Source organism: Hippoglossus stenolepis, chromosome 3 (assembly GCF_022539355.2).
Source record: "Hippoglossus stenolepis isolate QCI-W04-F060 chromosome 3, HSTE1.2, whole genome shotgun sequence".
Classification (NCBI taxonomy): Eukaryota; Metazoa; Chordata; class Actinopteri; order Pleuronectiformes; family Pleuronectidae; genus Hippoglossus; species Hippoglossus stenolepis.
Window position 1 is genome coordinate 30,528,327 of NC_061485.1, and position 26,952 is coordinate 30,555,278.

At 38.6% G+C, this 26,952-nt stretch overlaps 1 protein-coding gene across 26 annotated transcripts in view; it reads left to right on the plus strand.

The window, feature by feature from the left end:
- The window catches only part of nfasca (neurofascin homolog (chicken) a), a 122,297-nt gene extending 95,917 nt beyond the window's left edge, over positions 1–26,380 (plus strand). For 13 of the 26 annotated variants that reach the window (XM_035151927.2, XM_035151930.2, XM_035151929.2 and 10 more), the window contains 9 exons: positions 111–284; positions 1,659–1,685; positions 4,645–4,902; positions 5,567–5,689; positions 9,791–9,940; positions 11,113–11,241; positions 12,901–12,936; positions 13,501–13,570; positions 21,412–26,380. In XM_035151927.2, coding sequence (XP_035007818.1) covers positions 111–284; positions 1,659–1,685; positions 4,645–4,902; positions 5,567–5,689; positions 9,791–9,940; positions 11,113–11,241; positions 12,901–12,936; positions 13,501–13,570; positions 21,412–21,640 — 1,196 coding nt within the window. In that variant the 3' untranslated portion in view covers positions 21,641–26,380. Of the gene's footprint in view, positions 1–110; positions 285–1,658; positions 1,686–4,644; positions 4,903–5,566; positions 5,690–9,790; positions 9,941–11,112; positions 11,242–12,900; positions 12,937–13,500; positions 13,571–14,484; positions 15,193–21,411 lie in introns of all 26 variants that reach the window. The other 13 variants (XM_035151947.2, XM_035151948.2, XM_035151952.2 and 10 more) reach the window with 8 other exon arrangements.
- Positions 26,381–26,952: the final 572 nt, after the last annotated feature.

The window sequence follows — 26,952 nt, forward strand, 5'->3', positions numbered from 1 at the left end:
CAGTAGTGAGGTAGATGAACTGGGAAAGGATCCAAAAGATCTCACAGAAAGTTTGGGCAAAAACTGGAAGCTTACTTATTGTGTGTGTGTGTGTGTGTGTGTGTGTTTAGTCAATGGCTCCAGGGTGGGTCGACAACAGCTGGAGACTTTTCTTCCAAATATGACAGACTTCACCCTTCGCCTGCCAGATCGATCTACCCGCTTTAAGTTCTTACTGTCAGCGCTCACACAGGTGGGAGCAGGAGAGGTCTTCGCTGAGGAGTCCCCACACTTCACCAATGAGGGTGAGTACAATGAGTGTTTCCATAAAATTACACACATATACATTTGCAAAATCCCTATAAACTGCAGAGGTTTAAGTAATTAGATTATGAGGCACACCTAACTAAAACTAACACGATATCTCATGCAGCAATTCTGCATTTAAAGAAATTAATAATGTTCAGGCTTAATTAAAATTGTTACAGAGGAGTGTTGACTCAACTGCATGGTAATTTTGGAGGATGTTAGTGGTGCTGTTTATATTAATGAGGCTAGTCAGAAGTATAACAGAATGCAAGATAGTTTACAGCAGCAATAACTACATCCTCCACGTAATTCAAAAACCTAAATTTCTAATACAGTCTCACAAAAAACGTATATACATATATATATATACATTATTTTTGAATACATTTAGCATTTAAATGTTAATTCTTTCACATCACTCTATTGCGTTTCATTTGTTTTACATTTAGATTTTTAAATGATGAGGCAAAATATATATATCATATATTTTTCTTACTGTCTAAGGAACAGGACACTGATCTTCAGCTTCTCATGTGACTTTGTAACAGACTCTAACCATTTACCTACATTGGAACTTGGTTGGTGAGAAAGTGTGCATACATTGTGAGTCTTGTTTTGTAAATCACTGGAGGCTGTATGTATGTGTGAGTGTGTGTCTGTGTGTGAGAGAGAGGGCGATGTAGAAATATACAGAAAGTGAGAGAGGCTGTAGCCCTTAAGCAAACACAGGTCTCTTTGTGTATGACATCAAATGGAGAAGAGGAGAATGAGCTGGTGTTTCACAGCTCTCTCTCGCTCGCTCTCTCTCACACACACACACACACACACACACACACACACACACACACACACACACACACACACACACACACACACACACACACACACACACACACACACACACACACACACACACACACACACACACACACACACACACACACACACACACACACACACTGATTAAAATCAGCCAGAGACCCTCTGGTGTCTCAAGTGGTATCTGCCCACCCATATAGTTTGGATTTTATTCTTCCAGGTTTAGAGATATCAACCTCTGAGATATTCGAATTAACCTCTAGTCAACTCCAGTAGATCTGAAATAAATAGGATGTGATTGTTCTTTGGACTTGATTCTTTTGAAAAAAACTGTGTCCCCTATAACTCTGGGCAGACTTCATAATGAACAGTTTTTAAATGGCATAGGGTAGTCCAGATAAAAAGATTCAACACAAACTGAAAAAAACTGTTAGATTGTGGTAAGCAAGAGAATCTGTTGAATTGACCTTCCAGTCATTCTTGTTGACTCTTTCCGTCCTCTCTGACACCTCTCCCTTCTCTCCTGTCTCTTTTGTTCTTGTTGTTGGCAGATAATTTTACTGATACTACAGGTCTAGGTAATGGGGAATGAGAAGCACAGTGTGTTTGCTTGTCGCCCCCACCCACCCTCAACCTCTGTCTTTCTATCCATCTAAACACAGCAGCAGTGCAGTCCACCTTCACCCCCCACCCTGCAGCTCACACCAGTAGAGCTGCTGCATTTGTATCAATCCCTTTGGGTTTAAATATTTCACTCTCCAGCTCTTAGTCAAATGAACCTTAACACAGACTCCATGTTAATATATACAGTCTGACCAATAAGACCTGTTTATGTAAACATACTGGAGCACATTTAGAAGTTAGGTTTATTAAATCTCCAGTGTCAATCTGGGGACAATTAAAGCTTGAATCTACCATCCCTGTAATCACTGTATTGAGTGGCAGAGCAATTGTTAATGCCACAACCCCCATAATGACAAGTAAGTTATTAATGATCTCAAACTGTAAGAGAAGAAAACATCACAACAATCAGCAGCATAACTGCGGGATGGTTCAGGGGTCACCTGCTCCCCAGGAATAACTTTAAGATTTATCAAGGAGGAAAGTTAACCTAAAAGTTGAGATGGTGTCTGCCTCCCAAACCCAAACTGAAAGCTGGTTCCACAAGGGAGGAGCCTGGTAGCTGAAGGCTCTACCTCCCATTCTACTCTTAAGAAACTCTAGGAACCAAAAGTGAGCCTCTATTTATGAAGTGAAGCGATCCACTGGGATAATAAGGGTCTATGAACTCTTTAAGATATGATGGGGCTTAGTGATTCAATGTCAGTAGTTATACTGCAATACTATAGTATTAGTATGTCAGCTGTTTGTCAACAGATCCAGCTGAGCAAACTCTGCAACTAATATTTAAGTTTGTGATTTATTAGTGGATTACTTCCTATCTAGATGAGTTTAAACTTAAATGAAAACATTAAACATAATAATCACTTATCACAGGTGACCCAACCTGTAAGTAAATGTGTTCATTATTCTGGCAAGTGACTCTTAAAGACCCGAAATCATCATCTTTATGATTATTATATTAAATTGAGAACAGGTCGAAGCTCCAACTTAGAACAGACTGTGTTTTTACTCTTGGACTGAACTACTGTTGTTCTTTCTTTTCTCATCCGCTTCTCCTCATCTCTCCTCTTTATGTTAAACTGCTGTTTGTCTGCTACCATGTGCTGTCAGAGACTGAATAAGCCCACTGACCATGCTCAGGTCATCATTGGTTTTAAATGCTGTAGGTTACTCTCTAAATCCTTTCTAGTGAACGGGATATACATTAATTGAGCTCAATTACAGTATGCAACAGTATAACACACTGGGTATATTGCATACTTCACACCCTCAAAACTTTTTGTATCATTATCCACTAAGTGGGCTTCATAGTTCACCCTGAGAGATGCTGCACAATCTTCCTTCAAGTCCTTTGCTCTTTTCTTAACTTTCAACCTTTGATTTCTGAGCCTGTCCGTGACGGTGCACTTTTACGATTCAATCTCGCAGCATCACTCCCCCTGTCTGCTATGAGACACAAGTTAGTCTTGTGTTGCAACATATTTATATACAATATATACATATTTAAACATCTATATGTTTAAATATTTTTTTTCACTCACTGTCATTGGATACAATGTCATGAAAATGCTGCTGTTTTGGGGCGTGTGTTTTTGCGTGCGTGTGTGCATGGGTGTGGGGTGGAAAGGAAATTCCCTTCCTTACACTAGAATGTAAAGACTTTGGAAACATTTTGATGAATGATGTGACTTGGTGAGTGTGCCATGGAGGACAGACAAACAAAATTCCATCAGCAGTTGGCTTGTTTGCTCACTCAATAGCTTGATTGTCTTGCTTCAGAGCTTTTTTAACACTCATATCACTCTGCCATCTTTATCCATCGCTTGTTCACTGAGTCAGTTATACACACTGGGAACAACAGGTAAGGTGTCATGAAACCTTGGGCGGCTGATGTTTCCATTACCCCGGAACACTTTATTTATCCCTTGCACAGTGACTTCAGGGCATGCTTGGCATCCAGCATGATGATACAAGCATGTTGTATGAGGGAGATTTTTGGGTTGCTGCGTCAGTAGCGGGATTCTTCACTGGCTGAAAATGACCTCAGCTTCAAGGTACTGTAAAAGTGAACAACTTTTCAAGTGGAAATCATTGGAAAATGATGTGCTGTTTACGAGCCTGAGGTTGGCCATCGTGTCTCTTAAGTCAGTTACTACAAACAACATAGTATTGCACTTTACTTAACTGCATTTTCGCCCTTCAAGTCTGAAGGGCACTAACTCCAAATGGCATCATCATCAAAGAGGTAACACCAAATGATGACACCGGGGGATATTCTTTCATAATTTAAGTAATTTTTTTGTGGCTCATCAATAGCCTATTGTTACATGATGAGTAGTACAGAATGGTACTTTTTTGAGTGCCACGTAAATGCAATGACAACAAAAAAAGTCTAGTCTTTAGCCTGGGAGCTTAAGGCTCTACCTCCTGTTCTACTCCTGTATTTAGGGAGCAAGGAGATCTATTGGAATAATAAGGTGCTATGAGCTCTACAATATATTTGTATTCTTTAATGCTTTAATCATTTGCATCATCTTCAAAGAGTCATTGGGACGGATGTGTAATATCATCATTTGTCCTCTTGGTGGCAGTGGCCTCTAAGTGTGTGCAGCACAGTGCCGATGCAATATTTGGGTTATCCCAATAGAGATGAAGTGAAAGACACTCAAGTGAAAACTGAAATCATTTCTTGACTGATGATGATTCCAGTGTGTGTGATGTGTGTTGTGTGACATGTGATGGGCAGGCTGATTAAGTGCAGCTCGTGGGGAAATCGTGGAACTATGTTTCATCTCTGGGCTTCATTGACTTTCTCCTATCTGTGTCAGTGTGTGTGTGTCAGTGTGTGTCTGCCTGTTTGATGATCCTATGGCTTGTTTAACCCTCTGTTCTCTCCCACCTCCTCCCTTGTAGTCAACCTTACAGACACCTCTGTGGCTTCAACTTTCACTCCCACTCCTCCTCCTCTCGCTTCTCTTCCTCCTACTACCATGGCTCCTACAACCATCGCTCCTACAACCATTAGCACCTCAACTACTACCACTCCTAAAGCTACAACTTCTCCTTCTACTACAACAACTCCTACTACCGCCACCACTGCAACTGAGGCAACAACTACCACCACACCTCCTGTGCTAGTCACCACCAGGCGTACCGATCAGAATGTGTTGGGTACATGCTGTTGCCCCATTGTGGTTTTAACCATCTTTGTTGTGTTTAAGTTGATCTTGAATGGCAATTTAATTTATGAATATCATAAGACAATTGCCTTCTCCCACCTGACGAAATCAGGAAACTACATCAGGGCTGCATTCCGATAAGCTGTGCTGTACCTACTGCACAAAAAGTGGGGAATTACTTCAGAATATTGGGATGTAGCCAGCAACTATCCTCTGAGTCAGGGAGTGAGAATCCAAAATGTATTTTGCATTAAATGGACATTGATGATTGTAACGTTATTGGATAGTATACCCTTTACACTTTGTAGTTAGGAGAGCTACATATTTCAAGTTCAGTTCGCCATTTTATTCTATTATTCTAGTTTAATTAGCTTTGGAATTCACTCAAAACCAAAAGTAAATATTGCAATTACACCTTTCATGAATTGAAAAATCCTCTGGAACTTTACTGTGGGTGAATTTTCTGTCCATGAACATTTCTACTTGGGGTTTGAGAGGACCATGTTCAGCATGAATCCTAACCTAAACAACCATTCCCTTAGTGATAGTACCATGCATAGTTCTAATTGGAGCTCTGTGTGACGCTGTTGTAACTGTGCCCTCTTTACCCCCTGCTTTTGACCTTTAACCCTTTACCCCCGTCACCCCTTGTGTAGTGGTCCCTGGGCAAAAGATCTGGGATCTGACGGTGGAGCCTAACAGTAACTACGCTAACGTCAGCTGGAGACACAACTTCCCGGCCGGCAGCAGCGAGTTTGTGCTAGAGTTCACACTGGACAGTAAGAAACCAGACCAAGCCCACCTTGAGCTATCAACACCTAGCGCTGAACTTATTAATGAGTAAACCAAAACTATAGTAGTGAGATATCAGTGGAGATACAATATTTTGCTAAGTACAAAGAGTAGGAGCAAACAGAGGGCTTTTTTCAGAGAGCAGGCAAAATTTCAAAAATTATCCAACATTTATTAAATTAAAACCAGCTTTAATTTAAAAGTTGCACTAATCAATATTTTTTTATATAAGCAATTATTCAAATGACAAATAATTGAATTAGATTTTATTTGACCAATTGTAGTTTCCATCTGCTATAGTTTTTGGTAATTAGCAATCATCACTGTTTGCAGAGTGAATTGATAATTATTTGCAAACATTTTATCCCCAAATGCAAAAATTTAAAAGATTAAAATGCTTGTAAGAGCTCATATTATATGTTGTCACTTCCAATCCAAAGATTTGTTTAGTGTGTTTCACAGGAGACTCTAGAACATTCTCTTAAACAGCACTGGTTGAATACTGCTCGGTCCATCTTTATTTATGAAATTCACATTAGATTTCCCTTTTCCTGCATCTCTGATCATATTCAGTCCTTTTACCAGCATTTGATCATGGTTGACATGATCAGAGGTCCCTTTACAGAAAAGTTAAAGAATGATTCTGCTTCAGTAATTTATACCTCATTTTTCCATACAGACTTTGATACCTCCTGAATGTTAGGGTCTTAGCCTTAACCCCCCCAACCCCCCTCTAAAGGGTTTTGCTGAAATGTGTCCTTGTTCCTGTCATACTCACAGAGCAACAGAGCAAGAGTAGGTAAAACAGAATGCAAGAAAGGAAAGGGAAAAGAAAGAGAATTAATTAAATATGCTTTTACAGCTCTTCTATCATAACAGAAGATCTCTCACAAGACGAAACCTTTAACTGTAGCAGCAGCTGCTGTCACATTGGCCTGTTGTTTTTTATCAGCTTTTTACTTGAGGATGTGACATTGGTAGTTAATGATAAATTTCTCAGTTTGAACTTAAAATGTGAAATATACTGGAGTCTGTGTATCTATGTCTTTCTTGCACTCTTTCTGTCACTTCTTGATGTTAGAAAATGTTCATCATCATTTCTCTACTTCCTGTGCAGTCCACCATCACAATAGTTTCCTTTCAACATGCTGCCTGGCTTTGAATGGCTCTGGTTTTATCAGCACTGTCAGTGGGCTGTTGGGATTGCTATTGCTGAATTGTTTGAGTAATATCTTCAAGCTTCTATAATCACTTGCTCTTGTTTTGGATTGGGTGCTTATTTTGAAGTCAGCTTATTTAAAACACATCATTCCTCCTTTCCTGGTTGAGATTGAACAACCCACTGTCTTTAGAGTCTCTGGCCATTTCTACCAATTCAACACTCAATGAGCTTTCATTAAGGACCGAAAGAATGAAGGATGTGTTATTCATGTACTTGGGCAGTGGCTGAAATTCTTAATGATGTCTGAATGTGAATAGAAAGAGAAAGGGTATGGGGGGGGGTGATAGGACTGATCTAATAGTCTCCATCCCTCCCACCCATCCCTTGTTCTTCAAGGTCAAATCTAAAAGCTTTGACTCAAAAAAGAGGGGCAGTGAGCCCCTGCCATCACCCTCCCCACCACCACCACTTACCATCTTAACCCCTTCATTCTTCCTCTTTCTTCCTGACTGTAATTCAAGAGTGTTTGCACATCATTCTAGTAATTTGTTTCATGTAGACTTGTGTAACTGATTGCCTTTCCCAAACTAAAATTGTAGCCACTTTTTAACCATTAATAATGGGGGAACATAACCCCCATATTATTTGTGCATTTAATTGCTATGTTAGCATTTGGTCATAATATCATCCAAGAAATTTAGCAAAATTCACTGAAAGCATCATTTATTTTGTATCAACTCTGAAAAGCTGCTATTTGAAACAGTCTAAATATTGTAGACTTGCCTTCATTTCAAATTCTCCATTATTTTGTAAATATATCCTCCTAAATTTAAATATGTAAGTATGTAAATACATCTGATATTCCATCCTATTTACATTTAATTTCCTTCATGTTCACTCCAAGTCATCTTCATATGTTCAAGAAAAAGTACATTTCCACAGCACTAGAGTTATATCACACTAGAATACACACTTGATCCCATCCTTATATCGCTCTGCCATTTCTAATAATATTTGTTGAAATGGTTACATCAGGGGCAGATCCAGGGGTGAGGCCAGGGGGAGCTGGACCCAAAGTCACCCTATCCTGTCTTTAGTCTTTAAAATATAGTCTCTTACCAACAATACTAACACTGAACATGACAATTTGTTGAGAATTTGTACTTTGTAATCTTTTTTGAAGTACACAATGTGGTTAGACAAGGAGTAATTTTCAAAATATATTCACCGATATCTTGCTTTGCTCAAAGCTATAGAGCTAACAGTGAACAAGGAATGACCTAAATATGTAACTTACTGAATCAGTTGTGTATATTGAATGTTGGACATAAAATTGGTACCTGATTTAGAAAAATCCGAGATCCACCACTGGGTTACACAAGCTAAAAATACACCTTGTATCACCTAGTACCCCAGAACAGACAAACCAAACACAGGACTTTCATGTAAGATGTGACCTGAAGGCAGGGACGTGCACAGACATTTTTTGGGGCAGGGGCTCAAGTTAGAAAAAAAGGAACTTCTCTTTATAAAAGAATGTTCTAAAACAAAAAGATAATCTAGTAGCACATCTCTGACTTACTTACCAATTTATTTGAATACCCTCGCACTCACACAATTGTTAAATTCTCAACAGAGAGAATTCAGTTGCCCTTGAACTTTACAACTTCACCACTCAATCCTAAACACTAAACCTTTAAGGACTTTGGAGTACAGTGGCCCTGAGAGCTCCACACACTGAACACATTAAAGAAAACATAAAAATAGACAAAACACAGGCAAACTTTTCTTCATCAGCACATGTGTTATTTACAATTGAACTAACATTTTGTCCCTTTTTTGTGTCTCGTCCTGGAGACACTTTAGTCATCTGTATTTGCAGTGTTTTTCTGTATTTGGTTGAGTTGTTTGCAGTACACGTTGTCAGACTGATGACGATGAATTTGCCTGTGTTGTGTCTATTTGCATGTGTTTTCTTAAGTTGCAGTGCTTTGAGCTCCTGGGCTGCTGTCTTCTCTGCATTGACCTGAAAACATAAAAATCACTATAACAGTACTAAATATCAGCCATGGCCATTTTCATAGTACTTCATTTACTAATTATTGAAAAAGAAGGTCTTTGCTTATTTCAACAATTGACATTTTGTTTGGCGGGTTTGAGGACTGGTAGTTAATAGCATGGCATTGGAATGAAAACTGTTGGATGACTTCAGTGTTGTTAAATGGTTGATAGCATGGTGCATGATGTCACCACCACGTGCTGCCTTCTTCTCTCACCTCAGGGTCATGCTCATAGCTTGGCCATGTCATGACCGACATGTCTTTTTGCAGGAAAGACGCGGGTTGTAGTCGCTGTGTGATTAATTGAGACGAACAATGCTTTGCCACTTTAGCCCCTGATGTTACACAAGGAAGTTCTGCTGCAGTCAAAATCAATCAATTCTATCTGGTTCAAACATGATGCAGACCTGCCCATTCCCAAGACAGTTTAGGAGTGTGAATGTTTGAACACCAAAGTGGTGGTTTTGCCAGGAAGACCTGCTCCTTGTGCTTCTCTTCTCTTCTGTGGAGAGTTAGTCACTAAATATAGTCTCCAAGCCATAAAAGAGGAGAATGATCCTGAATGTCAGCTGAATTGAGCTTCAAAGTTTTGCTTCTCATCCATTAGGTGTAATGACTAGAAGATTTCAATAGTAACATGTGTTTGCTTCTGTACTGTACAGAGGTGAATAAATCATAATGATGAGGTTGGGCACTGCATTGTTATCAGTCTCAATTCACGTCACCAACCCTGCTATCACTCAGAGAAAAAAGTCTCCCTTCAAAACATTGTGATGCTGTGACCTTAACTAGAAAACACAGGCATTATTGTGGGATGAAGGCCACACCCCCCGGAGTGTGATTGGCCTCTTTCTTGTGTCTCCAAGGCAACAACACGGAGAGAACAGTACGAGTGACTCAACAGCCCCCCATTAGAGTGGCGGATCTGATCGCAGGTGCCGCGTACCGTCTGAGGGTTTACTCCCATGAATTCAACAGCATCAGCAGCAATTATTTCAACTTTAAGACCCAAGCAGGTGAGACCACACCAGGCTAGGTGGAACCAGCGTTCCTGCCAGGTGGGCTACTCTGGGAGCAAGTCTGTCAGTAGTAAAATGTCAACCGAGTAAAAGCTTGGTGACTTCTTACGGTTTTGTTATTTTACAGCATGCATGTTCTTCCAAAAGTAACCTGCAGTCAATTACGAGAAGGCATTTCACTCTTCTGTATGTGGGCACCACCAACTTCAACTTGTTTGTGTTTATGAGTATTATCTATAAGTATGTAGTTAACATGTCAAGAAAATACACGTCTACTGTAAATTCTTTGATTCGTTTGCACATAATAGGTAGAAAAAGTATATTTAATGCATCAAGATCTTCATTTTGAGACAGCACACACTACAGCTCATGTACTGTATGTGTAATATCAATTTAAAATTATAATCCAAATGACATCATTAACTAAATCATATATACAAAATACACATGGAGGGAAACATAATATGTGTCCTGTCAATACATCCCTTACATTACATAAGTAATGATGAATCTTAGTCTAGCTAATGTGCTGTGGTGTCTTAAGGTTCCAGTTGGTTCACCTGAATAAACTTTGTTTTGCTTTGTTACTTTGTTTAATAGTTGTCAGGCTAGTTACAAGATGTTAACATGTAAAAATAGCTGTTCCCAGCAGCCACCTACTGCTGGATATGATAGGTTAACAACAGTCATCAGTTCTACTGGAGCTGAAGGTGACCCTATGGCCATCACCACAACTGCTTGGTCTGATCTGGCATATGAGACTTATGATTGTAACGACAGTGTTGACAAGAATCTGTACATTGTTACAAATGCTGCTGCAAATACCTTTGCCTTTATTTTATTCTAATCCATTCAAAGTATTTGCATTATTTATGTTGTACTGAAACCTTGTCTTGAAAGTAACAATCATCTTTCACACCAAAACTGTCTCTCCCACACTTTTCTGAGAAGATAAGTGCCTTATTGTTATGGATGAGATTCTGTGTACAACTGAATCTTGGATATGAGCTGGGGGAAATGCTGGTTCTGAGTTGAGTGCTTTGCAATGTGAATCGATTGTCTGGTTTGTTTGCTCTGACTCCTTATGGCCCTGAGAATCACTCACTGTGTTTCAACTCTTCCCTCTCCCTCTGCCCCACCCTGTGTATGTGCTCTATGTATGTCTCCAGCTTACATAGACCAGGTAGACATCGCCACTCAGGGCTGGTTCATCGGCTTGATGTGTGCCATTGCCCTCATCATACTGATCCTCCTCATCGTCTGCTTCATCAAAAGGAGTCGTGGTGGCAAATATCCAGGTGAGACCTGACACTGGGGCTTTGATACCAGTAATAGGATGATTCTTATATTCTTTTCATTTTAACATAGCATTTAAAAAATAAACTCAACGATTTTCAGCATAGTCTCCTGAGTTTTTAAGTTGTAGCTTATTTGGTTTATTTTGTTTTTGAGAAATAAAGTGTTATGCCGTTATGTCAAATTACATATTGAAATACTGTAATTGTCACATATTTAACACTTTTACCCCATTTACACCTGGCAATAAAATGCATTTTGGGTGATTGACCACAGGAAAGTGCAGGTGTTAATGCATGCAAAATCACCTGAGGGAGTTGTTAGTGACACATCGTGAACACAATTGTAGATGCAGTTGTGTTGTCAGTCCACATACAAAATGTGTATGGGTGGAAATAATAATTGTACGTGACTGTTTCGAACCAGTGATGTAGAAGCACATAGGCAGCTATAGCAGCCAGTAAACACAGGAAGCAGTCCTCTCCTCAGTCCTCCCATTTTTAAAACCCTCTGTATGGAGTGAAGACGAGACTAATATAAAACAAGAAAAATCAATGACACCAGTTTCATCATTGTACTTGGACCTGTGTAAATGAGGAGCATGGCAAGTGACCTGGGGCCTTATTTATAAAACAGTGTGTACATTCTAAAAGTGTATGTGTGCACAAAAGCCAAAAATGGCGTACGCAAAAAAGATTCAGATTTATAAAACTGTGTGCACACGTGAAGGAAATGTTCCCTTTATAAATCACAGTCCACCTGGAAACGTGCGTAGGTGGACCTGCTTCAAAGTCTGCTGTCTACACGCCCACATTCAACCATAAACTGCTGAGCAGTACTCACGACATAACTTCCTTGTGATCTGGAGATTTGTAGTAGTTGTCTGTTCATCCTACACGGCTGACAGGAAACAGGGGATCAAACACTTCATGATCTTTCACCAGGAGAAACTCTGGACTGGTCCCCAAACGAAACAACATTGAACATAAACTTTTTGTGTCGATGGCATTGATATTTATCCATTTGTCCGTTAAGTTTACAGCTGCTGCAGAAAAATGAAGGGGAAGGAGTATTAAAAATGACCAATCAAAGGAGGGGAGCATCAGCCACTGTCCCAGACTGTCAAAAATTTACTTGACGAGCAAGCGACTGCTGGTGGTCTTGAGCAGTTGTGAGTGTTTAGCACGTGGCTCTTCTCAGCCACGTGCTAAATAAGATTAAAGACTTAATAAACACAGTAATCAGGACTAGAACATGTCTTTGTATTCAATTAATTAAAAGTGAATGGGCTCAATTTACTGAATTTATACAAAACATTCTACTTAGCTCACACTCTAATTTCTGTCTTCCATTACCATGGCAATAACATTTAAAGTTATCTGATTGGATGTCTTTTATAGTTTGCTTCTAAGTTATCAAGGTACTAAATAGGGAGGGAATAAGGTTGTGAGGGTTAAGAGGATGTCACACCTTGCTAAGCCCTATGAGGCATATTGTGATTTGTGAATATGGGCTATACAAGTACTAATTTATTGATTGGTGCATTCCCATGGTTTAAGTCAAGTTTCCTGCTTTTGATCCTGATCTATGTGATAATTAAGTGTATTGAAACAAAAGAAATGAGGATCGTGTTAATGTTTTACAGTTTCTATAATATTTAGGTGGCTGCTGTGTGACTGGTTTCGCAAAATATCTCGGTAGGTGCTGACATGTGATGCTTTTAAGAACTAACACCCAGTGATGAACTAAGTAAAGCAACAAATACACACACTGGAGTAAACAAGTTTTCAGTACTGAGTGAAGTACTTATGCACTTTACAAATCCAACCCAACAACTGAACTAAAACAAGCTCAAAAGTCTCTTAACTTGCACTGTGTTCCAGTTGTATACTAAGATTAAACAGCAAACAAAGCATAGATTTATTGTCTATGTTATTGATGTTTTCAAATTCAAAAATGTAAAGCTACTGAACTAATAGGCATGATATATCATGCACATTAATTACTTGTACACAATTTGCCAAAGTAGTGCACTGTCCACATCTGTTTGCTTTATACACGCATCAGTATGATATGATAGTAGGGAATAAGTATGCAGCTGGCACATAGTGAACCTTAACACTTTGATAAATGAAGGCCAAAGACAAATGTATGGAATTTAGTAATATTTTCAAACTAACTCCAGAAACTCCTGCACATGTCGATATTTTGCCGATATCAGCAAAAGGCTAATAATGTAACTTTTGTTCTTGTTTCTTCAGTGCGTGACAAAAAAGATCTCCCCTTAGACTCAGTGGACCATAAAGACCAGGATGGATCCTTCGATTACCAGTAAGTATAATTATACAGACTGTTCACTTCCTTGCCTAGGTACATCATCTGTGTTTGTATACTGACCTTTCAAATAATTTGAAGTATAGGTCACAGGAATCTGTGGTAAATTGATTAGGATTGTGTCCACTCCATTTTTCCCCTTAATTATTGGTGCCAGGTCCAGAAATTGTCAACAGCAAGTGATGCAAGAAGGCTGGATGGTGGAAATTCAGATCAGATGACATGTGCATCAATTATGATGGAGTTCAGCCAATTAGTCTAGTGCTTACAACTGATTCATGGAGAACAGGACTCTTACCATCGCTCATGCAGCTCTATAGGCTCTATAGATACATTTAATAAACCAGTTCATGGACTAAAACATTAAAAAGTCACACGTGTTGTTGTTAACACACCCTTCATTTAAGGTTATAACCATGACTTCATTTGTAGGTCTTAATGCAGCTTCCCAGGATGAGTTTGACTTAGTTAGCAGGTAGCCTTAATGACCCGCGGTCAGCTGACCCCTTCAATGGAGTGGTCTGACAACAGACAGAAAGATTTGTTAGTGATAACACGCTAATCTTGTGATTGGCTAAACTGAAAGTTGTGGGCAACATAAGAGAGTTGTTGTCATGTACAATATATGTGCATAAGAGTTCACATGGATGAAAACTTTCTCGGTCAAGCAGCTGAGGTACAATGAATCCTACTATTTCATGTTCACTTTACCATCCTTGCACCACCTTTTTCTGGGCACCATTTTTTAAGCACGGTCACATATGAAAATGACACATGCTATGTTGTGCAATGATAACAATTGAGCATACACAGTATGCTATATTTCTGTAATGTTAGGATGTACTGTATATGCTGTAGAACGTGTCTGAAAAGAATGTGTTGGTGAATGATGTGCCTTTATCTCCTTCCAGGTCCCACTGAACTTTGACTAAAAACATGCTTAGATTAACCTGCTTTCTAAACCTGAGATGTACATGTTCTAACTCTGTGAGAGTGACAGTGCAGCTTTTATATTTGATTGTAGATACCCTTAAATGAAAAACAACAACATCTGACTGACCTTGGATCCTAATGATGAAAAGACAACAGTAACCTGTGATTGCCCATATATGAGCACACATACAGTCACAAGAATCTGGCCCTTTACAGTATCCATACAATCTACACTCTTTTTTACATAAATGAAAAGTACACACATAATGAACCTCTTTGCTAAAATTATTGTAATGCTGTGTTTTTGTGCTTAATGTGTGCTTTTGTGATTCATGCATCCCCAATATCTGAGATCCTGCACTGTTTGTTAATCAATAATGGATCTAATATGGATCTAACACTCAACCCCTCTTTTACACTCAAGGTCATTGCTTTACTCTGATTCTGTCCCTGGTGCTAATGCATCAATCCCACTCCACTCCAGCTCTGTGTCTCTGTGTTTTTGTGTGTGTGCATGCAAGAACTTACATGCATGTATCATGTGAAGCTTCTCTGTCATCTGTCCTCTTTCTTTCTCTGCACATCTTCTATCTTGCTGTCTCCACTTTTTCCTCACATTTCGTCCGTCTCTCTCCCCCACGCTGAAATGGGTCATCTGTCCCTGACAGGAACGAAAACGAAAACAGGTACTTAAGTTTTGGCACGGCATTTTTCGCAGCCTGTGCATGTCGGGTGGAGTAGATATTTCGCCTGAGCTGGGGAGAGGGGCTGTGGATAAAGTGTAACTTGTTTGGGTCTGCTCAAACAGGGACAATCAGCATTATTGGCTTTTTGTTGAGCTTAGACGATGTCAGCAAAATCAGTCCCGCTTTAGCTTTTAAAGTATCATTTTAACAATGTTATAAGTGACATCATAGAAAGTATTAGACATCCTAGCTGTGAGGTCCGATTAACAGAGAGATGGAAGCAGCCGAGTTGTAGGCTTCAGTTCCATAACAATTTCAAACTGGAAATCTAATAATCACCAGTAACAAAACTATCCCAGTGTCAACAACCTAAACTTCAGACCATGGTGGTCACATTACATCCAAGTGATACATACATATACACAGTAAAGGATAGTCTGGTGACCATTTAGATTTGGATTTAAAATCAACATTCTATTTTTTACAGGAAAATAAATAAATGACAAAGTTCACAAATATTGCAGTAAATCTGATACAAGTGACTTTAAAAATGTCACTCTACATTGTTTAATGTTGTTTGGAGCTAAATACGGTGAAATTCATAATTTTTTATTATTATATAATAAATGTATCACACAGACAAAAAAAACATCAACACAAACATACAGTACAGAACAAACATACAAAAGCATAAAAAACAAAAACCACATTAAAGCCAGACAAGACAGAGATAGCTGCAGTTACAGCCTCCGTCAGTCAATCATTTGATGAAAACAAAGCATATGGTGAGGAATAGCCACAATGGATATCACACAAAAGGGAGTTATTCAGGGAAGATAGGGTGCCTAATACTTGGGCCCCAGGAGCTCTCAAATTTTTCATTAACCATAAACCATCTGGAGAAACAAAGAGCACTCGTCCATTCACTGAGTATTATCCTCTTTTCAACTAACATACCAAACATAAGGTCTGCTGTACAGTATGTTGCAGTGCAAGAGAATCTACTGAGCAGCCAAACAGTGCATCAGATCATAATTGTTAGAATACCAATTAAAGATATCCTACCAAAAAGGGACAATCATGGGACAAAGCCAAAGGTCGTGGACCGGAGTGACCTTTGGGGAGTTACATCTGTATATCAGATACATTTGGGTAAATGGTAAGTATTTATATAGAGATTTTTGTTTGTCTTGATGACCACTCAAAGCGCTTTATAGGACAGTACATACATTTTATTAAATTTTTCTTTAGAATAATGTAATCTATGCATGACTTTGAATTGAATCAACTGCAACCTTCCATTAATTGAACCTGAATGGTAATTTGAATTTATTATTTGAATTTGTTCATTGGCTATTCCACTCATCCATTGAGGGTCGAAATGTTAAATTCGGCTTGCACCACTTTACAATCAGCAAGTAACAACTCCATTGATTATAATGTATCTTAATGTGTTGGATGTTGTTAGCCAGAGAGGTGTACAGAGTTGCCAAACTTCATCTTGTACATATAAAAGCATCCATCCTCATGATAGGCTCTTCATGGATCAGTTGTTCCAGCAAGAAGACATTGATTCCAGATAGCAGCATGAGTGAACAGTGTGGGAGCTTGCACCTTCCTGTTACAGCTAACATGACTTCACCCCTCTCAAGGCTAATTCCGTTGTTTTTCCTTTGTTGCCGGACATTTTAAAAGCATCTACCACCAGGTGCATAAGGGCTGGAGATACAATCAAAAATGTTCTGAACTGAAATTCATGCATCTTGTTGCAATACTTCAAAGTAGAAACACAAGTTTTACACAACATACATTTTTCAGCTGGATCCTTAGTTTAGTTTTGTTGTACAGGGCAAGAGTTAAACATAATAACTCTATTATAAAAACAGATTTACTATTTAAAAACTACATGGGGTTTTATAGTGTATAGCATTGTACAAACAAGTTAATGGCTGAGTTCTGAGAATATGGTGACAGTCTGATCGGTCAGGAAATACTTCTACACAAAGGAAGAGGAAACCACATGTGAAGAAATGCATATGAAACAATTAATACCATAGTTAATACCCTCATAACCATCCATTACAGTTTACAGCCTGCTCCAACTTCAACTTGCCATACTAACTGTAGGTTGTCCTCTGCAATGAAGGATTTTCAGTGACATCTCAGATGACCTAACTTTAGGTTTGACCTCCAAATTAAGTGGTTTAGCCACTGGAAACGTGTTTACAGCCCAAAGCCTCACGCCAGATTACAATGTCAATATTTGAAAACTTGGCAATTTTTATCATTAGTTAAATTAAATGCTTTTGTATAGCACTTTTCTAGTCTTACTGGCCACTCAAAGGGCCTGATCTAATAAGATCCCAATTAAAGAGTGCTGAATTGCATGTGCAGATTGCACGTTCTGTTTGTGGGCATTTTGCGGGTGATCTACTATAAATAATTGCGTAAATGATAACAGGATCAAACATGGTAGAGATAGTAGTATTTAAATGAATGTTTTGCGTGCGCTACTGCTTTCCACCATGGAGCATTACTGATAGCAGAGTGACTAATCGCACAACAAAATTTAATACAATGATATTGGAGGTGTTAGTGGAAGAGGCAAACAAACATGTTGTTGAGCTACAGCAAAGAAATATTAATATAACTCAAGAAACGCAATATGGGAGAGAATCCGCGAGAAAGTTAATGCTGTGGGTAAACAAAAAACGATGAAATTAAGAGAAGATAAAGAAAAGAAAAAGAAAAAATAGCTCATGATAAAACCTCTGCAAATAAAACAGGTGGGGGGACATTGGAAGAGATGCCTGACCAACATTGAGCAGCAGGTGCAGTTCACTTTCTGCCATGAGCAGAAAAAGACAGTTCTCTCCGTCTTCTTCCTGCCATCTCCTCACCACAATAACTGCAGCTATCTGTGCATTTGCATCTACTCCTCCCAATATTTCGCGAACTCAGGTAGAAATATAAATAAATGGACAGCGTGTGTTATTCTGCATGAAATCCTCAGTGCGCACCGTTAGTAGATCAGCCTGCATGTTTTTTTTTGCAGGTGAAATCAAGTTTGCACACGTTTTTACACACGCAAACCTTTAGTAGATCAGGCCCAAAGTGTATTACACTACTAGTCACATTCATTCACTCCCATAAGTCACTTTTCTATCCAACATCATTCACACACTGCAGAAAATTAGGAGCAATTTAGAGTGACCAAAGGACACTTCAGCATCCAGACTGGAGGGGATCAAACCACCAACCTTCTGATTAGTGGACCTTCTGAGCCACAGCCGCCCAGTTGGTGGTAATTTTCCAGTGTGTAGTCATTATAAGATACTGGGCTGTTGTCATCTGTCTGATTGTCTGACTGCTTAACATGCTCTTGTGTCCTGCGCCATCAAAATTGGCCATGATTCTATGGTCAACACATCCTAAAAATGTGTGACCTTACTGTTATAATTGATTGTCATAACTGTTTAAAGGTCAAACCAGTACTTTGTTTTATGTCATTATCTTATGAAATGTATTCGCTTCCAACCTTAGCGAAGACTTGTATATGTCAGTGTTATTCTTCATCTCAATGCATCAACATCGTTTTTAGTATCTGTTTATTTAGCATGTCTTGTTTGCTGTTTGTTTCTGTTCTACCCACCTCACCTTCATTTATGTGTTCTTTATCTCTTTTGGGATTTCATTTCCTCATTGGTGAAAAGGTCTCTTGAAAGGTATGAAAATAAGAAGTATCACCACCTTAGTCCTCCTAATCCCACTCTAAGAGAATCTCACTTTCTATTGCTTCTTTGCAGTGCATTTTCATTTGTTAGAGCCATTCTTGACTGTTAAAATCCTAGTGAATATTATCTATCAAGAGAACTTCTAAGAACTAAGCATGTGTAATCCAATAGAAAAAAACTATTTCCCAATACAAATGTCCTAAGTGAACTCAGCATTCACTTCTTGACTCATGTTAATCTGTTTTGCAATGGGAGATAGCTTACCGGAAACTACAATCTTGAAGCATTTCATAGGCGGTGGTGTGTGGAGACATGCCTCTCTGACTTACTTCTGGCACTCTTAAAGAATATCCTTCTATCTGCCAGCTACTGTGTTGCTGTTGGTAGCTGGCTGCAATATCTTTCATAAAGCATGTCTCCTCCAAGAGTTGGGACATAAACATAAAAAATCTTAGTACATGTTAAATAAATGTTTATCCAAAGATGGTTACTATCGTTATAGGTTATTCTTGTCGTACCGATGTTGTCCAAGTGTTCATGTTTCTTGTGGGTTTGGTTTTAATTATTCGATGCTATAAAAAATTAGGTGAGAGGTCATGATTGACAACTGAAGCTGTCTTGATTCTTTGGAGGGTGTATGGTGGGACCTCACTACCTCAGCTCAGCACCCACTGCACAGACTCTGGCTCTGAATGATGTCAACAGTGCGTCCATATCTAAGATAATTAGGTTTTGTGACATCATAAATCCCTACCCAGGTGTAATCATGAACTGCCTGTGTGGCTGTTACGTGGTGTCATCTGCAATTGATAGTCTTGAAAAAAGGGCTACAATGAATGTAAACAGCTAAGAATCAGCCCATCAAAATTCATTATTTAGTTCAAAATACAACACAGAAACCATCACTGGCCTCATACTAACTGAATTTATGCTACAATTGTAATCAGATTGCATATTACTCAGTTAAAAGATGACAAAACTTCTCAAGCATTTATCCACTTTATGTTAGCTTATAACTTTATTTCAGAGCCTCACATTATCACATGCTAGCATTTGTTTTTAAAGCTTTGAATGTTTCACTGCTTCTTGCTGTACTCTAGAGTTTCTGTACTTTGATAAAATATATTCTGGATTCCAACTGTGCTGAATTTGCTGGATTTAAAATTGTGTTGGACCTTGATCATGCTGCATCTTCCTTGGTCCATTTGTATTCCTGATGATTACATATCTAGATCCTAAACTGTATTTAATGATGTGTGCGATTCCCTTTGTGTTTTAGCATGGAGCATGATGATTCTCTGAAGCAACAGTACAGATACTGTCCTCCTGGAGCATCTGAATACATGATGTTTGATCCTTTTGAAATATAATGCTCCACCGCAAGCAGAGAAGAGAAATATCTCAGTTCTGCCTTCTTCTAATGCATTTGCCACCGTCATGCTGCTGGCTTAATATGACACAAGAAAGCATCTGCTAGTCTAGAGCTCTTTCTCCCTGTGCATGATGTTCTCCCTGAAATCAGAGTGAAGTGACATGCAGCCATACTCTGAACTGAAATCGACCGCAACTCCAGGAATTGCAGTGGACTTTTCAGGCTTATGTCTCATGAAAGAATATGGCCAGCATTTAGCATGTGTATGCAAATGTCTTGTTTGAATTTTTGAGGACAGTATTTATCTCTTCATTACCACAAAATACTGGTTAACTTAATTGCTTTGCCAATCATGTTTTGGAGGAAATGTAATTCCTACATCAATATATTCTGCTGACATAAATTTTTGGACATTGGAGTCTAAAGTTCATGTCGAGTCAGAAAACAAATGAAGCACTTTATGCTGACAGTGATTGTTTTGCAGATTTTTTGAGTGCAATCATTTTGTATTTACAGTGAATGGTTTGCAGGTACATTCACTGATATGTTCAAAACAACTTACTTTCAGGTGGCAATATGTTTCCTTCAAACATATTAATGCAAGTTGTACAAATGTTTTTAGGAGACAGGGTTGTTTTAAAACCCCGATTTGAATACTGTTTAGACTTTTGCTGTAAATCTACACGCAGCTTTGGTACACAATGTGAGTGCAGCTATGTTTTCAAAGGATTGATTTGGATTTTCTTTGAGTATTTTGAGTACTCACATTGCATATGTACATTGATAGAATATAAATTATTTCTTTTGTCCATTTTGGTCATGACATGATTCCATTGAAGCATGACATGTAAGACATGTAAGAATATCCCCTTAACCGAGCATAATACTTAAATAGAACAATAGCCCAGATCAGCACACTCTGCCCAAAACAATTTTTACCCATACAATTTGATAACTAACTTTGATCTAATTTCTTTATCTTCAACTTCCGTAACCTTTCATTTCCCCTTTTAACCTATGCCAATGGCAAGGTCGCAAACTCCTGCTGACACTTTAAAAACACCCTGCTCACATTTTAACCTCAAACTCTCTTCTCCTCATTTCCCTTTGCAGCAGCGATGAGGACAACAAGCCTCTGCAGGGCAGCCAGACTTCGCTGGATGGCAATGTGAAGGAAAGCGACGACAGCCTCGTGGACTATGGTGAAGGTGGCGATGGTCAGTTCAACGAGGATGGCTCTTTTATTGGCCAGTACACAGTGAAGAAGGACAAGGATGAGACAGAGGGCAACGAGAGCTCCGAGGCCACTTCACCTGTCAATGCCATCTACTCACTGGCATAGCCTCCCAGCAGCACATGGGGGGCTAAGTGCCCCAAACATCCACCCAGTGATTTTAGGGTTTTACAACAGCACCATACACCCCACACAGACACACAGACACACACACACACACATACAAACATATTACTATATGAAACACCAATAACACAGAAGAAATGCAGCAGGGCCTGTCTGGAGACTGTGTAGACTTTCCTCTGATGATAACAACGAGAAACTCGGGAGTGCAACTAGACCACAAGCCTTTACTTTATGTTTCCAGCTCTAAAATATGGCCTGTCTGAGGTGATGTTTGGACAAAGTGGACAGTGCTTGTTTTACTCTGTGCTCTGCCTGCCCTTTACCCACACAGACTTGAAGTGTGCCTTCTGGGCAGCCTCCAGTATTTGGAGGCATCTACAAGTGTTATTTAGAGATTTTTCCTTTGTTTGTTCCTGCTCTGAACATTTTCAGTGTCCTTCCTGATGCGCCCCTCATACTTTAGTGTAGCATCCCAGTAAAGTTCACACAGTGGTTACACACAAACCCACACACTCGCCCCGTGTTTTAACATATCAGCTTTGAACCATCAAACTCAACAGGATGCTGGCAGATATGTTTATCATATTGATATTTAAGCAATGAAAGATTTTAGTTTTTCCACAGCTGGTAGATGAGTCATTAAATCTTAATGAATGCTGTATACAGTCCTGGCACACATTTTAGTGCCCCGCAAAACTATGCACTGTCACTTCCACAATATCATTATGGTTTTAATCTGGTCAGTAAACAGTACATTTAACTTCACTTTTACCATATACAGTCCAAACTCCCATGCTTTCTATTAACTTTGCCTTGTATCATGTGGTAGACTTTTTTTTTTTTTACCTTTAATCCAATCGATCAAAATGGCTGCCATAACAAAAGCCATTTCACCACAAACAGCCAACTTTGCTATAGTGTGTTTTCAATGAATCCATTTAAATAATATTTTGGAGCACTGTAGAAAGGCAAGTGGACTACAACTCAGTGAATTTCCTAGTCAGCATGCAGGCTAATGTTGCATTCATGTCAAATGGGATAGTTCAAATGGTGACTGTAAAGCTCCAACTATTACCATTAATATTCGATAATTCTGTATTACAATATTCTGTTGCTTTTTTGTCAGTTTCTCATTTGTTAACCATATGAATATGTAAGTATCATAAGTACGTTTTATAAATCCAACATTGTTGGATTGCATTGCTCATTGCAATGACTAATTGTGGTTAGTTAAAACATATCAAAACACCAAATTTCCTAAATCCTTATGTTTTCAGGTTGGAGGCTGATATACATTCTCTCCTGTGTGACATGAATACAATATGAGAAGTTTAAGGTGTGTTCAGACAAAATGTTGCATTGTATTGTACACAAATTGAAAAGGATTTTTATTACAATCTTTAGTCCCAAACAGCCAGAGTACAGATGTTAGCTTTAACTTAACTTGTAGGCCTACTGTATGCCCCAACTTATTTCAGTTCTTTCTGATATTTTCCTCCAGACCTCCATTTTCAATTCATGACATTGTGTCAATCACACTGCCTCTAAAGGTTTTTTGTGTTTAGAATGTACAGAATGGTCAGCACCTTTTCCAGTTCCAGAATTTTTGTTTATAAATTTGACCAATTTGTTATGCATACAAAAAGAATACAGCAATGGGGTCATGTAGGAAACATTTGAAACTACAGTATTTACAGCATGAAGATATATAAATTAAATTCACAACCCACTTTGAAATGAAACAAGCTGAGGTTTTAGTTTTTGCAGAGAAAGACAAAAAAGAGAAAACTGTTTAATTAACAGAATATGTTTTAAGTAGTTGGCATGCTCGGTATCTCACTTGTCCTACTACCATATAAGTCATCTAGTCATTGTCTTTGCAGACTTATGGACTGCCATTCAATCATCTGCTCATGTTTCTTTAGTTAATACTAATCATTCAGTGAGTGCTCATTGGTTTTACCACAGAGTTTTGCCGCTCTTACTGTAGTTGCTGGTCAAGAGGGCTATTAGACCCTCCAATGCTAAATCACATGGTACTTAAATACAGTTAAAAACTGTATTTTACATGGTATTTTAAATATTTATTTTATATTTCTATTTATGACATTATGTGGATAGTATTAATATATTAGTTCTTTATTTAATAATTGTTATAATCACTCATGACAGACTTATTCTAGTTTTCACACACCAGAAATAGCCAAAGTAAAGATGTCTTCAGAATCTGTTATTGCTTATCATGAGAGGCATTGAACTCAACAGTATGAATAAGATATTTTTGTAGCAGCTGGCTTTCTGCTGTAAACAAAACCAGAAAAAGAAAATACTGTACCTGTCATCATGTTATCTGTCCGTTGTGCTGCTCTTCTTGTACTACTGTTATTCTGTGTTGTTTTTCTGATTTATGTAACATACCATTTCTACCACACAGAAAATTAATATTGTTGCTTATTATTTATTTGGCATATATTTTGTACACGTTGGTCTCTTATCTTTGTAAATATTTCATGGTCAATTTCCCCTGAAAAATGCTTTATTTGAAAAGAAAACAAAGATTCACAAATTTGCATCCACCAAGCAAATGCAACCGGTGCATCTCTAGTGTGTCATGTACCTCTGTTATGTAGCTTTGACTAGCATTTGCACTCAACAAGATCCACCCTACACTCTATCTTTCCCTTTGCTTTGACATTGTAATATATAGAACTGACTGTGACAAGTCAGTCACTTGCTTAATGATGGTCTGAATTCTATATTGTGAAAGAGGAATATGTAAGATTCTCTATGATGTAAATACATTCTGCAATATCCCATTTGTAGCATTTGTCGCATAAATACTGCTAGTAGGCCTAAAAAACATGCATTCTCTGATGTATTGGAACAAACTCCGTCCTTCACACTATTCTTTCTGAGACTGTCTACTCCTTCTTTCCAAATGCCTTTTTCCCAACATTGTTGCATAGCTGTGTCCCATTTCAGAGGAATAAAACTTGAGCCTTTTCCTCCACAGTTGAGTACTCACATAGCCAAAAAGAAAAAGCTGAGATTATTCTTTCCATGTCCCTGAGGGTCTATGTGACATTTAGTCCACAAGAATCTGTGGGACGCCTAAACTTTACTCACACCATACTCTAAGCCCATGAGAATATGTCCATCTATTTAAATGTCTAGTATAATGTAAACATATGGTTGATACATGTCCACTGTCCACCATGCTGCCTGTTTCCTTATGTCCAGGTTTAGTAATTCAATTCAATTTTATTTGTATAGCACCGAATCATACAATATATTATGTTACATATTTATAGGGAAACCCAACAGCACTTTAGCGACTGTGGAGAGAAAAAAACTTCCTCAGTAACTAGAAGAAACCTCTAGCAGAACCAGACTCAATGTGGGCGGCCATCTGCCTCGGCCTATCATGCTGCAGTTCGGATTGTTGTCAACTTGTAACATTTCCAAGATTACCATGTGTAAGTTTTCCCTAAAATAATGTAACCTTTTCACTGCAGGATCTTAAAAATCCATTATCTGGGGCCTCCCATGAGGCTTTGGTTCAAAATATCATCTAGTGCTTCCAACTGGTCAGTAGCTTTAGTCATTTACACCATCATGCGCTTAATCTTTTAATCATTTCGGTTCATCTTTCTCCCTGTGGTATCTGGCTCTCAGTATCCCCATTCCTACTACATGCCAGATGTCGTTATAGTAATTGTTGTTTTATGATAACACGTGTGTCCAATCATAATCAACAGCACTGCTGCCAACCCCTGAAAGAAACTGAAAGTATCACCGCCTGCATAAAGTGTAGTTCCACAAGCTCAAATCAGGTGGAGAACAGTGAGACCAAAAGCAGAACCTATGAAAATGGCCACCTGTTATCTTTGTGTTGCTTTGTTTCAATGCAAGTTACAAGCGATAAATACCAGTGGTAAACTAGGACAACAAATTCAAGAGCCAACTCAAGTTTATTTTCACGTTGACTTCACCTGAACGAACAGTTTAACTGTGACTTAACATGTAAATGGTTCTCATTCAATTTTCCAAATTCAGGAAGAAGGAGGCTGCCATTCTTTGCTTATTTGGAAATCTGTACATTAGGAAAGATGTAATGGATCCACTATGATATTGTCCAGATTACAGGCAGCCATTTTGAAAACAGCTCTGGTCTAGTACTTCTCACCTCTTCCACAAGAAAGAGATGTCTTATTCTCCCCGTGTGTCACAGTGGGGAAATGTAAACTGAAGCAAAGTGAACTTCACATATTTGCTGATACACAGTGCTTTTTCTGTCATTTTGTTTGTCTGTGAACATTGATTTGAGGTGCATACAGAATCAATCGTCTCTATTTACTGCTTTGTCTCAGCTCACCTTTTATGTGGGAAAAATGTCAGCGTGCAGTTTTTCAGCTTATTTTTTATTTGAGTTTATATAAGTCTTGAATTTCCCTGATGCACATATGATATTCGCAACTGGATTTTGTAAAATGGTTGATCACATGCGGTATGGCTTTTTGTAATTTCTCACATTAGCATCTTCTTTTTACCAAGTGTATCAGAGCAGCAACGTCTTGCTTCATCATGCTGACGGCTTTTGTTAGGTACATCTACTCAACAGAAAATTGCATTAATATATTCACCATGTATGCGTGTATGATGAGATGTTGCAACTTCTGCTAGCGACGCCTTCTTTATAGTAAAGCTATCTCCTTTTCTCTACCTCCCGACTCCTTGTCTCTTTGTTCATCTCTTAGCTTTTTATATTTTTCCTAAAGCATGTGCACCATTGTTTTGTTGCACAATTTAGGTCACCAACTACCACCAGTATATGTTAGCAGGTGTCAGTGGCCACCAGCGGATGTTAGGTACATAACTTCAGTTCTGCACCTTAGCGTCATCAAGTGTTCAGGCCTTGTAATCAATGATACAGGCTGAACTTGAGGGTACGCTGAGGCCAAAGGTAAAGAGAACTGAGATATTTATTAGGGGCCAAGCTGCTTTGCTGCCGTCCCTCTTGTTTTTCTCAATGTTATTATTATTATTATCATTATTATCATTATTATTAGGAAATCCACCGTCCCATGCATGAAAATAAACCAAAATTAACAAATAGGTCTAGTCCTATGCCAAAAGTCCTCAACTGGCTTTGTGGGCCAATAGTCCTGATGGTGGTGCTACAACAATAAATACGTTAAAAAACTTCGAAAATTCATAGCAAATCAACCATCATTTCTAGAACTTTATATTTTCAATTGAGAGGCCCATTTGAGCAGACACTTTCATACACTTGA